The sequence below is a fragment of the Takifugu rubripes genome, chromosome 21 (assembly GCF_901000725.2).
Source record: "Takifugu rubripes chromosome 21, fTakRub1.2, whole genome shotgun sequence".
Taxonomy (NCBI): Eukaryota; Metazoa; Chordata; class Actinopteri; order Tetraodontiformes; family Tetraodontidae; genus Takifugu; species Takifugu rubripes.
Genome location: NC_042305.1, coordinates 14,648,436 through 14,662,665, shown reverse-complemented (window position 1 = coordinate 14,662,665; position 14,230 = coordinate 14,648,436). Strand labels below are relative to the sequence as shown.

The following is a 14,230-nucleotide window of genomic DNA, read 5'->3' as shown; positions in this document are numbered from 1 at the left end:
TCACAGTCTTTTCTTTTTCTGAATTAAAGCCAAATATAAATACGTGCGCAATTGTACAAAAAGCAGCTGTTTGGCTTTCAGGAAGCCGCTCTCATTAAATCAAAGTCCCCATTTTACGGGAGCTCATTTTGAATTTCCTTAAATTGCACATAGTGTTCCAGAGGCGTATAAAAAAATCACGTGCATAGATTCTGTTTATCTCTTGGGCGGCTCAGCGAACACGTTTCAGAGGCTCCTTTTGGCGCTCGCGCCTGTAAATGTGTCGCCTCTGCAGACCGTTTCCTCGTGGTGCGTTCACTGTCATTCAAAAAGTGTGGGGGGGGAGAGTGCCAGCGTGCCAGGCAGGAAACAAGGTGTGTGTGAGGTCAGCACAGGTGCGCTGTGATGCTCCCGTTATTGTGTTTGTGGCCGAACCTCGTGGGTGTGAGGCGGGGGTGTGACGGGCAGCACCGCGGGGGCGTCTTCCGTGTAGGCGGGAGGGAGATCCTCGGGTTTGAATCCCAGCTGTGAATAGACACAAATTTCAGGAGCGGAATTTCAGGAGCATTTCGGGTTTTTGTGGCACTCGACCCACCTCGCTGTAGGAAGGCGGGGGCCCGCAGCTGACGGCGCTGTACTGTGGTGGCGGGTGGTCCTGGCTGTAGCGGGGGTCCCTGCTGGGATCCTCCGCGTCGCGGTGCGATAAGTTTCCAGGGAAGGGGATGAAATATATAGAAGGGGGCTGCCCGTCGTGGGCGGTGCGTCGCCATGCCTCCCGCTCCATCTGCGCCTCCCTGTAACGGTGGCAGGCCCGGCAGAAGCTGCTGCAGAACAGGATGGAGAGCCCCACGCCCAGGATGCCCAGGAAGATGCTTGAAGGAGAAGAGGAGGTTGAGGATGATGAAGAAGCAGACCGCTCCCCCTTAGCCCTGACCTCAGGAGCTCTTATACAACAGCTTTATCATGGTGGAGGTCACCGAGGATGCGGCTTTACTGTCCTGTTACAGATAGCTGCTCCTTTAGCCAACAGACACGGATGATTACATGAACTTATGACTGGAGAAGAGAGAAGCTTGAGTCCGACTCTTCAGTCAGGCGCTGAATAAGTGAATAAATGTGTCACTAATGTGGTGTAAACACCACAATGACCAGGAATTATGACTCAAGTGTAAACATCACTTTAGCAAGATTCCAAATTTGAACCATTTTCCACTGTGTCAAATGAAAACAAGATGAAGTCAAAAACAGCAACATAGGAGCAGGAACGTCACCCAGACCCCGGATCAGACAGGTTCTGACACAGATGATAGAGGAGAGAGAGGAGCGTGTCTTACTCTAGGAAGGGGAAGAAGTCATCACTCATGGTTAGAGGTGTGTGGAGGATCTCTCAGTGGAGCACAACAGACCGGGGGGGGCAGGAAGCTCAGTGGGAATCTGAGGAGGATAAAACGTCACAAGTCCATCAGTGTTCCTGGAGCTCCTGGAAATATACTTTGACCTGAAGACCCATAAATGTTTAGTCTGAGGATATTTTATGGCTGTGCTGAGACCGGTGACGAACATCACGTGTGTTCCAGGCTGAACCGGCTTTAACTCGCTCTACCTGTCAAAGGTGTCTCGATCAAAGAGGGTTGTTGGCAGGAGCGCCGGGGTCACTAATGACGGCTCATTGGGGGGTTTGGTATTTATTCCTGGATTCCTGAGTCCAGTTGCTGCTTGGTCCAGTCCCACGCCTAAAAAACCCCAGTTGGGTTCCTTCAAAACGCTCCTCGATTCACTTTCTGATGAGCTACAGATTCTAGTGATGAGACCAAACTGATGCGATTTCAGATTTCCTGTTAAAATCCAACATCAGGATTTCTTTTTCCTGAGGTTTTCCGCCTATGAGCTGCTTAAACTGGTAACAGCTAAAATAAACAGATCTATATTGAAGCGCTGCTGTCTGGTGATTACAGCTACATGATTTCCATCCCATAACTGGTCGTTAATACAATCTGGGAGGAATAAACGGTACAAAGTAGAGCGGAGAAATCACATGAGAGGCAGGTGAAGTCAAAATTCAGCCCACACGACCCGGTGGAGCAGAGGGCCAAGTCTACAAGAACTAAACAAAGAGTCCCCAATGAGGGGTCGTGGGGGGGGGGACACTCACCGAGGGTTCAGGTTCAGGAACAAAAAACAGAACAAGAAGAAGAAGAATTTCAGGCTCTTACCTCCGGTCGGCTCGTCTCAGGCGTGTGACTGTGATGGAAAACTCAGTGGAGCAGAGTACACTTTCTATTGTGGGTGTGCTGCCAAGGTGGGCGGCGTGAGCGTGCGTGCACACGTGTGTGTGTCTGTGTGTGTGTGTCAGGGAGAGAGAGCAAGTGCAAAGCCCCGCATGTTTATCAGCCTCTGAATCACCTTTCAAAATCAGTTTCAGGGTTCTTTGTATCTATTACACACACTGTTGAGGGAATATGAACGTATGCGTGTGCATGTCTATTTTATTAGCTTTAGCATTTAGCATTGGTTTATTAGTCTTTGCTGAAGGTTCTTCAGGTGGATTTTATGGCAGCGTTGGAAAAAATTTAAAGTGACAGACACCTGAGACCTGGCAGTCCATCTGGATTCAGGGACCCAAGATCAAGTCCAGCAGAAAGTCTCAGTCTGTACAGGAAGAATTGTTTGTGAGAGTTTGTTCCTTCCATGTTTACTCGAGCAGAGTCCATACTGGCAAAATTGAGAGAAGAAATGATTCAACCGGGTTTTAGCTCCGACGGCCGCTTGGTCCCTCCTTTAAAGTTAAAGTTTACACATTTAGCTTTTTTTATGCTAGCAGAGTAACAGATCCAATACTGTGAGATCACGAGAGAGGAAAGAATCTGGACTCAAGACTCAAGATGGTTCATTGCTGCTTTACAAACGGCCCCGGCAAGACAAAACAGAGGTGGAAACACAATGTCAGAGACAATTTGTCATTCATTTTCCAGACCAGTAAAGCTGCTCTGAAAATTGCTCATAAAAAAGCACCTGTAATAAACCAAAGTCCCGATCGTGGCCATCGCATTGGAATCAATCAGATGTGAGCAGTTCCACAGAAAAGACGAGCGGCAGTGGGGGCTCGCAGCAGCAGCGCTGACCGATGACATCACTGAGGGGTTCCTACAACCAGATTAGGCTCCTGTCACATTTCAGGGGCGAAGGAGAAAAAATAGAGACGTTTAAACCGATTTCCAGCGCGTCCGCATCCGCGCTCAGGAGTGTGATCATCATTAAGAATAAGAAGAAGCTCTTTTAAGTTCTTCTGCATCAGCTTCTTGTTTGTTTTGGGTTGAACTCCCAGCTGGGCTGTGACAGGACCCTTCTGGGCGGAGTCACCTCGTGCACAGCTGGCACTATAAATCCTCGTGCACCGTGTGGCTGCTGCGTTTGTCCAGCCAGGCCTGCAGATGAGGGAGGTGCGCGTCCATCCAGCGGATGTTGTCCCCGATGGTCTCGTAGGTCTGCTGGATGCACCTCATCTCCGAGCCCGTCTCCTCGGTTAAGGAGCCAAAGAAGAGCTTCACCTGAGCACAGAGCGGCGACATTTACAAGCCCGCACACTCCTGCGTCGACGCTTCCCCCCCCCCCCTCGCTTACCTCGTCTAGCATCTCAGTGGTGGAGTACTGGTTGGTGACTCCGTTCACCATGTAGGCGACGAGGCTCGTGCCCAAATCAAACCTGTGACGATCCAGGAAAGAGTTTTATTTCATCTACCAGCGGAGTCTAAAGTTCGAAATGAGTGCGCAGGTGCATCACGGGTCATACTCACTTCTTGATCAGAGTGTGCCAGTTGGCTCGCAGGAAGTCCCAGGCTAGTTTGTAGCCATGAGGGTTCCTGCTGATGGTGACGAGCACGTCCGGGAGGTCCTGCAGCTTCATCACCTCGCCCCGGAGGCTCTGCTCCATCATCCTTCAGACGCGGGGACGGGAAGATCGAGCGCATTTAATGATCAGATGTCAGGAGGAGGTGCTGTGTTTAGAACGGTGGGAGATGCTAGTGGGGGTGTGACGTGCCGCACCCACCTGGTGAGCTTGCCCTGCAGCGGGCTGAACGCCATCGCGACCTTCATGCGGCTTTTTACGGACATCTGCAGGGACGTGCGGTATCTCTCAAACAGGAAGTCCCACCCCTCCGGCGTTCGGGCTCCAACGGTAAACACCGCCATGGTGACGTCAACCGGGAGGCTGAGGACAAATCAGTTCCCTGTTAGCTGTCGCTAACGGTCTCACAGTTTTAACGCTCACGGGGGGGCGGCGACCCCTGACCTCATGTGGCCACCAGAGGCCCTCCACGCGTTGAAGAGTTGGGTGGCTTTTTCCACACAGGGAGGGTAGTTCCTCACGGAGCCGAACAGCAGCAGGTAGCTCCTCAGAACTCGCTCCGACACTGATCCGGAGTCAGTCCACTCCTGCCGATCGATCAGGCCGCGGAACAAATCCACGATGTAGCTCTGGAAAACGCGCACGGAATGTGTAGGAAGCAAAAGAGCAACGGTGGTGTGGTCCACGGCTGGCCTGTGTTCTAACCTTCATCCGGTTCTCCAGAGCAGCCATGTCCCTCTTCTCCATCAGCTTGTACAGAGGTACGAGCTCCTGGAAGCCCTGGGTCACAGCCATGGTCTCCGTCTCTCTGGACAGATACAGGGACAGTTCCAGAGCCGTGTCCAGCCTCACCTTCCCCACGCTGCAACAAAAGACAGGAGTGAAGGACGGAGCGGCGGGAATTCCACGTTCCGGGACGTTGTGCCGCTTCTTCCGACGGACCTGACCAGCTGGAAGACGTCGTGGACGAGGCTGGCCCGGTCGTTGCTGGTCAGCACCGTGTGGTTGTGCTGCAGCAGGTTGATGATGGCGTTCCAGCCGTCGCCCTCGTAGTGGACCATGTAGTAGCCACTCATGTCCACGTTGAACTTCACCCAGTCCACCTCCTGGGGGAGGTAGAGGACGTCTGCACGGAGACGGATGGACAAAGACGTGTTTCACTTCTAGATTTCCTCAATGATCAAGAGTTTAACGTCGATATTAACCCGTCTTTGTCTTCAGGAGGAAGCGGCGGATGGTGCTGGAGGCGCTGGTCACGTAGGTCAAAGGGATCTGCCAGAGGAATCTATCGAGACACGTGGACACGTAGGAGACACGTCGGAAAAACAAGCAGTCCCCTACGGGAAAGACAGGAGTCTGTTTTTACCCGTCAGTGAGGGAGGGCTCGTCTGTCTTCAGGTAACGCTCCTGGCTGAGCCGGACCTCGCGACCTCTGACCTCTACAGTGACCAGCGGGAAACCCTCTTGCAGTGTCCAGGTGTCCATGATGGCCTGGACGTCCAGCTCATCGCCAGAGTACCACTTCTGCACGCACAAAATACAACCCTGTGACGTGCACGTGGTCAACAGCAAACGCGGCTTTTTTTTTTAAAAACGCGGACCAAACTTACGGAAGCTCCAGAGGGACGGTTCCGAGCGGAGCAGAATTCCGTATGTTTCCTGTCTCCTTGGTCCAGAAGATCTGGGCTGCAGAGCTGGTAAAGACCCGACCCAACAACAAACAGTCAGATGTGAACCCTCATGCACACTCATACTGGGAAAACAACTTTTGACTTTAAAAATCCCGTCTTTAACGGACAAATTAGGTCCTGCCGCGTCTTTTAGGCAAGTTCTAATCTCTGAACCGCACGCACGCACGCCCGCGCGTGTGCACGTGAGCACTCACGTCCGTCAGGCTCTCCCACAGGTGTCGGCTGACGGTGTTTTGGTAGCTGAAGCGTCTGAGGTATCGGATGATGCCGATTTCAAACGCCTCAGGAGTCACAAAGTCCCGCAGCATATTCAGGATACACGCTCCCTGGAAAACCAGGAAGGGTTATTAAAGCTGACTGGTTTATTATGGACTCCAACACACCGGGATTGAACGGTTTATCCCAGTCCACAGGTTCTGACCTTGTCGTAGGAGACATCATCAAAGATCTCCTGGATCTGCATGGGATTCTCCACGTGAGTGGAGACAGGATGGGAGGAGGGGAGGGAGTCCACCTCCATGGCCTCAAAGCATTTCCCCAAGAAGAAGTCATCCTGGGACACAGCTTCCAATCATCCAACTATTCCTGCTTTATTGGAGTCTCAACAGTAAATCTTAGTCAAGGAATTCATTCGCTCACCACATGCAGCTCTGGGTTGGTGACGTTGACGGAAATGAACTCCATGAACTTGGCAAAACCCTCGTTGAGCCACAGGTCGTTCCACCACTCCATCGTCACCAGGTTTCCAAACCACTGGACACAGAAACGGAACCCGAGTCTCAGAAACGGAACTGGATCTTCCACCGTGAGAACAATTCATTTACTTGGAAGTGATGAAACGTCGGCTACCTGGTGTGCTAGCTCATGCGCGATCACCTTGGTGATGGCCAGTTTATCCGAAGGGGACGATTTGTCGGGATCGTAGAGGAGGGCCGTCTCTCGATAGGTGGTCAACCCCCAGTTTTCCATCGCCCCAGACTGGAAGTCGGGGATAGCTGCCAGATCTGCAGGGAGAAGGACAACCTAAAGTTGCGGCTGCTGCGGTGGCCCGGCGCCACGCTCCTCCCATATCTCCACTGACCCTGTTTGGGAAGAGGATAAGGGATGTCGAAGTAGTCTTCGTAGAAGTCCAGGAGCCTGACGGCAGTGTCCAGGGCGAAGGCTGTCTGGTCGATCTTCTCCGGTACGGCGTAGACTGAAATCTACAATTACAGCATTTACAGTGTGAAGTGTGGTGGGGGGGGGGGGTGGACGGGTGATGGACGTTTTCATCAGTCTCCTCACCTTCACGCCACGCTGCGTGGTCCTGCTCACAGACAGGAAGTCGGAGACGATGTACGCAACCAGGTAGGTGCTCATTTTCACCGTGGTGTCAAAGTGATCCTCCAGCAAGCCGCCCGGCAACGCCACCGTTTTCACCTGAGACACAGAAAGGAGACGTTAGACTAACCCTTAATCAATCCCGCAGACCCCAAACATGTCGGAAGACAAGCTAACCGCACGCCTACAGTGGGCATGTTGGAAACAGCTATGTGGCGAGGCTCCCGGATGATCCTGATGGTGAATTTGGCTTTAAAAGCTGGCTCGTCAAAACAGGGGAAGGCCGCGCGAGCAAAGGTGGCTTCAAACTGGGTGGACGCCAGGACCCTAAAGAAAGGGAAAGAAACGTTCCATCTACCGTGTCCCGCACCCAGGAATGATCTCAAAGACGTCTAAAGGAGAGGGAGCCGCGCTCTCACCTGACGGCCCCGCTGCTGGTGTGGTAGCTGCTTCTGTAGAACCCATGGAAGCTGTCGGACAAGGTGGCAGCAAAGCCCAGCAGGACCTCGTAGGTCCTGCCTCTGGTCAGCAGGGTGTCTGACAGCAGGGCGAGCTGATGGAAGGGAGGATACTCCAGAACCCGGAGGGGCCGCACGCCTTCGGGAGCCAGGAGCAGCGCCTCGGTGATCTGCATCTGCTTGGCGTGGAGAACGATGACGCCAGTGTCTTCGTGCACCTGCAGCTGGATACGGACGACTCCCGTGAAGTCGAGCGTGGTCAGGTTGGGGTGTATGCCCAGGTCGTAGTGGAGGGGGGACACTGTTTTGGGAAGTCTCATGTGGTTCCAGGGAAACGGCTGGCCACTGCTGGATATCAGCACTTCCTTGTGTTGTTCTGGGTTTGGTGGCTGAGCTCCCGATGGGGAGGCAAAGAGGAGCAGCAGCAGCAGCAGGGGGGGGCTGTCCAACATGGTGTCCCTCGTCTGTAACACAGTAGTTAGAGTCATTGATTTTATTTAAAAGTGCCTCATGATAATCTGGGAATCGTCAAATTACTGGAAATGTCGGCATTGTAGATGAAGAGAGGGACCATTGCGCGCCAATGTCTCCTGAATTCAATTTTAGTGGAATTCAAAATTTCTGAAAATGGTGGCTCATAAAGACTTTCGATTTTGTCGAGACCATTCATTCGTTTAACCGCAGTCGCATTGGAGGGAGAACGTTCATTTCCCCAAAAGAGCTTATTGGCTAAAGTGTCTAAGCATTTTAAACAGACACCTGAGAGCTAAAACATGTCAACTTACTGTGTCGAGCTCCGCAGAAATAAGAAAGATTGAAAGTGAAACAGAAAGAGTTGCATGCTGGGTGATCTTCAGTCCTTCAGCTCATCACGGACGGAAGTCTGAGAAAAGAGTATTTATGCCATTTATTTTGAAACCCAACAAAGCCTGCATAGATTCCTGGTTTTATATTTATATATATTTAAAAATTACAATCAAACCGGAACATTTCTAAAAGTAGGACTTTTAAAGAAAACGTCCCAGTAAACAGGAAGTCGTCATTTAAACATGCAATCACACCGATGACCACTAGATGGTGTAGTTGTTTAATAATGTTCACTTTTCAGAGTTCTTGCGGTAATAGACTGTCGTCTTGGTGCAATAATGGATGGATTTGATTTATTTAAATGTGTATGCGTAATAACAAGTTATCGCGTAGATTTCTGATTGCATAAATGTGTGAATGATTCACAGTTTGATCTAAAGTCAAATTTGAACACTCATTTCATAACGGCTGGTACTGATTACAAGGATTAAGGTACTTTATTGTTGAGTTTTAGAAAAAAAAAAAAGTTTTAGAAAAAAAAAAAGTCTCCACATAAACATTTAAATATGGTGGCATTCTGGGAACCCTGAAGCAGCACATCTATCTATCTATCTATCTATCTATCTATCTATCTATCTATCTATCTATCTATCTATCTATCTATCTATCTATCTATCTATCTATCTATCTATCTATCTATCCATCCATCCATCCATCCATCCATCCATCCATCCATCTATCTATCTATCTATCTATCTATCTATCTATCTATCTATCTATCTATCCATCTATCTACTCTTTAGTCAAAATGTCACACACTGAAGATATTTTACTTTTAAGCTGCATGAATACTCAAATCAATTGCTAATTTTGCAATGAGACCAAGCAAAAGATTGCAGACGTATATTTTTAAGGAACAAAAAGCGATCTAACCCCCCCCCCGCTACCCCCCCCCCCCCCCCCCCCCCCCACCGCCACCCACCCACCCCCCGCCACACCCCCCCACCCCACCCCCCAACGACGCATAAACAAAAGGGGATAAAGTCCATTTTGACTGCAAACATTAATGAGTAAACTTTACAGTGTCTCTTATGGGAGGTCACTCTGGCAGCGGCACCGGTGCTGAACACTGATCATCTGACAGATTTAGAAATCAGCGGACGCACTGTTGCCCAGAACCAAAGACGAGCCGGACTGAGTCTTTAAGCGTTTCAAGAAGGATGATAAAGATTTTGATCTCTCTGCTGTGCTGCGCTGTTCTTTTTACAGTCGGCATCTTAATTGGACACTATGGCATCCCCAAAAGCAGCAGCCCTCCACCGTCCTGGGTGTTAGAGGTGAGCAAAGATGTGGACGAGAGCTTCATTGAGACCTTTTTATCAGAGGTGGACAACCTCCGGATCCAGGACAACCTGAAGTAAGTTTGTGAAGGGTTTAGCTGTCGTTTGTAGTGTTTTGCTCAATCTTAATTGTCACCTTCCTCCACAGGGAGCTGACAAAGGTGCCCCACATGGCCACTACAGCCGGGGACGAGCAGACGGTGCAGTACATGCTGAAAAGGTGGCAGGATCCCGAATCGGGCCTGGACCAAGCGTGGAGGGAGGAATACAAGGTCTACCTGTCCTTCCCCGATCCCGAGAACCCCAACAAGGTCACAGTGGGTGAGTCAGGGCGCTGTTGCTGGGGTTACGACACATCTTTGTGACTTTTCACCTTCATTTTGGACTTTAAAAGTCTCCAGTCTGAGAGTTAAGTGTCTGACGCTGGCCAGTCACCCAGAACTTCCCGTTTCAGTGAGCCCATCTGGTGAGGTCCTGCACACCGTCCAAGAGAAAGAGAAAAACTACACCAATTCAGACCAAAATGATCCAGACGTGGTTCAGCCCTACGCTGCATACTCTCCTGCTGGACGCGTAAAGGTAGGACCTTTACGGTAGAGGTAGAGCTCTAAGGTCCACCATCACTCAGACTCTGCTGTTCACAAAGGTGATGGATGTGGATTCTGACCAGGCTAACCTTCATTATTTGTGAAGCTAGATTTATCCCAACAAAATGAACACAGAATAATAAAAAAGAAGATACGGAGACAATTTCCACAAAGGGAGTGTTTTACTACACACACAAACACTGATAAGGTGAGAGGTAGCCTGTGTTGACAGAACTTCTGGCTGGAGATAAAATAAATTATGTAAAGGGGAGCTATAAACGTCATAACATTGAGGTGTCCCTTTGAGTCTCTTTGTGACTCCTGAAACACCCTTTTTAGTCTTCAGAACAGTAATCAATGCTCTAATTGCTATAGATTGTTATTTATAGCTATCTGTGCGCGTCCTTGCGAGTGCTGATGACTTTACGGATTCTTACTGGTTCTTTGTGGTTAATAAAGCAGGCTGGGAATATCAGCATTAGGGGAAGTGAAGGCCATGATAAGGGCTGTAAAGTTAGATTAGTTCTCAGGCTCGTTGAGAAGAGAGAAAAAAGTATGTTTCCAGGGTCCTTGAATGCTACAATTAAATTAAAATTCAAGGACACAATGGAAAAGAAAATATTTGGTCTGGAAAACATAAAGTCAAAGAGAGATTAGAAACAAAAGGTGTTCATTGACTTGCTGCTGCTTTCCAGGGTAAACTGGTGTACGCCAACCAGGGGAAACCCAGCGACTACCTCCATCTCAACGAGACGGTGGACCTGAGGGGAACCATCGCCATCACCAGATACGGAGGAGCAGGACGAGGCGCTAAAGTGAGCTGACGAGATGTCCTGAAAATGCGCCTGCGTGTCCACGGTGGCGAGGAAAAACCTTGACTTGTTTTCATGCAGGCCATCAACGCAGCCCCCTACGGCGTCGTGGGCGTGCTCGTCTACACCGACCCTTTGGACATCAACGACGGACTGATGTCGGACGTCAACGAGACATATCCTCACTCGTGGTACCTGCCGCCGTCCGGCGTGGAGAGAGGCGCCTTCGCCACCAACTACGGAGACCCGCTGACCCCCTACCTGGCTGCCAAAGGTAACAATGTAAAGTTTGCTCCTGTGTGTTTACTGGCTGCTTTAATGACCGTTCTACTCATTAACCTGCAGAGGAAACGTACAGAATTTCCCCAGAGGACATCACAGGGATCCCTCCCATTCCAATTCAGCCAATCGGATTCGGGGACGCCCAAAGACTAATCTGGTTTGTCCTGGAGCAGGTGCACTTTACAAATGGACAAGAGCAAAGACAGCTTGAGAACAACAGCTTTTTATTGGTTTATGCTTTTACATTGCTCACCTCAGCGAGCTGGGTGGAGACGCCGCTCCGGACGAATGGCAGGGTTCATTCCACTGCAAGTACAACTATGGAGGCCCAGGATTCAAAAACACGTCCACCTTCAAAGAAAGGTAACAAAATGCCCGACGTGTTCCGGCTTTCAAGCTTTTCCAGCTGCTCCCGGAGTCGCATCTTCCTTTCCTTTTTCCCAGCGACGTGCAGATGAACATCAGCAACTACGGGGAAGTGAGGAACTCCTCCAACGTGATGGGTGTCATCAGAGGGAGCGTCGAGCCAGGTGAGGCTGAGATTCCCACCCGAGTCTGGCGAACATCCTTCCCGTTTTCCCTCTGCAGACAGGTACGTGATCTACGGCAACCACAGGGACAGCTGGGTGCACGGCGCCATCGACCCGAGCAGCGGCACGTCGGTGATGCTGGAGCTGAGCAGAGTGCTGGGCACGAAGGTCAAGCAGGGTGAGCTCTCGGTCAAAAGGAAGACCAACGCTTATTCCAGATGTGGAGTTTGACCTCTGTTGCTCTGGGAGGCAGGAACATGGCGGCCTCGCAGGTCGATCATCTTCGGAAGCTGGGGCGCTGAAGAGTTCGGACTCATTGGATCGGCCGAATACACAGAGGTGATGAGCAGTCAAGCCTGTCGTTATATTACTAGATTACTATTATATCACTTTATATTACTAGATTTGCTCTTTATGTCTTGTTTATGACGACTCTTTTATCACTCCAGCAATATTTACCCAAGCTGAGCCAACGCACCGTTGCCTACATCAACGTGGACATTGCCGTCTTTGGTAAGAGATTTTCATCTTTGCTGTTAGCTGCCAGGATGAAAAAAGGCTAACGTAATGATATCGTAATGGAATAAAAGGAGCATCAGTAGGAGGCTGGTCCTGCTCAAGGTTTCTTCCTGTTAAAGGGGTGTTTCTCCGAGCCCTAGTCTTCGCCACTTGTTTAGCTGAGTCCTTCTGGAGGATCTGAACCCGGAACCATAACAGACTCGTCTCCTCCCCGCAGCCAACGCCACCCTCAGGGCCTCGGGAATGCCGTCGGTGCAGAACGTCATCTTCCAAGCCGCCAAGCAGGTGAGCTCAAACCCCCGAGCGGACCCATCGCAGGCGCTGCGTCGGGAACGGCTCACCGGAACAAACGTTTCTTCTGCAGGTCGACGCGCCCGGAGTGGATTCAACGTCCGTGTATGAAAACTGGCTCAAATATTCCAACAGGACCAGCCCGGAGCACGGGACCATTCCCAGGTAAAGGGGTGTGACTTTATGAGGGTCTAAAGGTCACTGGGTCAAACTCTGGACAGACAGATTCGTCCCCAGCTTCACTCGTCTTAATGACGACTTAAGGGCACGTAGGCGATCGTGTTTGCAGACTTTTTAGATCAGGTGTATCGATTCCAGGATGGGATACCTGACAGGAGCAGGAAGTGATTACGCCGCCTTCGTCCATTACCTGGGAATAACGGCCTTGGACATGTCCTACACATACGACAGGGTAAGTCCAAACCACGGAAGCCAGTTTGTTTCCTCACACATCCTGACGTACGAATGTTTCCTTCAGAGTAAAACGAACGCGCGGATCTACCCTGCCTACCACACGGCGTACGACACCTTCGATTACTGCTCCAAGTACATCGATCCTGGTGGGTGACGCCGCGCTCCGGGTTACGCCTGAAAGGTGGATTCGGTTCCTCACACGTTTGCATCTTGACCTCAGGGTTCCTCAGCCACCAGGCGGTGGCCAGGACCGCGGGGAACATCCTGATCCGGATGGCCGACAGCCTGGTGCTGCCGTTGAACTGCAGCGACTACGCCGAGAGCCTGGAGGACTACCTGAAGACCGCCGTGTCCCTGTACCAGGAGAAGCTGCAGACGTGGAACATCTCCATGGGTAACCGCGAGGAAACACGGTAATTAGAGACGTGGGTACGTAAAGGAAGGGAAGCAACTGCTCCTGCTCCTCTCTTATAGAACCTCTCCAAAGCGCGGTGGCCAACTTCCGTAAGGCAGCTACTCAGATGGACCAGATGATCCATAGTTCGGACCTGGCGAATGAAACGTAAGAGAAATCCTTTAGAATCATGGTCATCAAGTTTTTTTTTAAAAAGAAAAATGACCCCCCCTCTCAGCCCACTGAAGGTCAGAAAGATCAACGACCAGCTGATGCTCCTGGACCGAGCTTTCTTGGACCCTCTGGCCTTCCCTGACAAATATGCGTTCAGGTACGGAACCCTCGCCGAATGTCCCATAATCCTCTTCTACAGACTTTATCTATACCTTCCTCTATACAGGCACGTGATCTGGGCTTCCAGTAGTGCCGGCAAGTCCACTTTCCCGGGTCTGGCCGATGCCTTTGCCAGTGCCGAGTCACCAGGTCAGCCCAGCGCCTGGGGCAAGGTCCACTATCACCTGTCGGTGCTGAGTCAGGCCATCAACAGTGCCGCCGACATGCTGGTGGAAGTCATATAGCCGAAGGAGGAGGACCCAATCGCTGAGGAAATAAAAAAAATAAAGACAGAAACAGTGGGAGCAGATACACAAATCTCATCTTCTCTGTCTCAGAATTAACATATTTTATTATTAGACTTGGAACTGGAACTGGAACCAAAACCAGTTGTTGACATTTTTGGCTAAATTAAATTTGCTATACAGAGTGGACGGATATTGTATTATTCTAAGTTTGACTGTATGAGCTAAATATTACTTTCTGTGGTGTAATCATGTGATGAAAAGGTCTGATGGATCCTGTTAAAGGTGGGGAATAAATAAAAGCTGTTCTGTTTCTTGTGTAAGGACAGTGTCTTTCACACACGAATCAACCATCGCTTACAGTCAGCAGAACTTGATCCA

At 50.4% G+C, this 14,230-nt stretch overlaps 2 protein-coding genes across 2 annotated transcripts; one reads left to right on the top strand and one right to left on the bottom strand.

The window, feature by feature from the left end:
- Nucleotides 1-2,857: 2,857 nt before the first annotated feature.
- On the bottom strand, nt 2,858-8,178 carry erap1b (endoplasmic reticulum aminopeptidase 1b). The gene is made up of 19 exons (XM_011619661.2): nt 8,081-8,178; nt 7,257-7,759; nt 7,026-7,164; nt 6,802-6,936; nt 6,599-6,719; nt 6,367-6,521; nt 6,157-6,270; nt 5,939-6,070; nt 5,712-5,843; nt 5,437-5,520; nt 5,193-5,350; nt 5,032-5,111; nt 4,769-4,952; nt 4,532-4,688; nt 4,271-4,455; nt 4,028-4,189; nt 3,774-3,914; nt 3,601-3,682; nt 2,858-3,527 (listed from the first exon to the last, which is right to left on the bottom strand). Exons 2-19 carry the CDS (start codon nt 7,745-7,747, stop codon nt 3,357-3,359), a joined length of 2,823 nt encoding a protein of 940 aa, XP_011617963.2. The 5' UTR covers nt 7,748-7,759; nt 8,081-8,178; the 3' UTR covers nt 2,858-3,356.
- A 1,009-nt stretch (nt 8,179-9,187) lies between these two features.
- Nucleotides 9,188-14,162, top strand: naaladl1 (N-acetylated alpha-linked acidic dipeptidase like 1). Its single transcript, XM_003978328.3, has 19 exons — nt 9,188-9,519; nt 9,591-9,763; nt 9,897-10,021; nt 10,725-10,844; nt 10,923-11,115; nt 11,187-11,280; nt 11,382-11,486; nt 11,568-11,653; nt 11,712-11,831; nt 11,907-11,992; nt 12,103-12,166; nt 12,390-12,457; nt 12,537-12,628; nt 12,782-12,875; nt 12,942-13,023; nt 13,098-13,271; nt 13,352-13,439; nt 13,510-13,602; nt 13,672-14,162. Exons 1-19 carry the CDS (start codon nt 9,323-9,325, stop codon nt 13,847-13,849), a joined length of 2,232 nt encoding a protein of 743 aa, XP_003978377.1. The 5' UTR covers nt 9,188-9,322; the 3' UTR covers nt 13,850-14,162.
- The last annotated feature ends 68 nt before the right edge of the window (nt 14,163-14,230 follow it).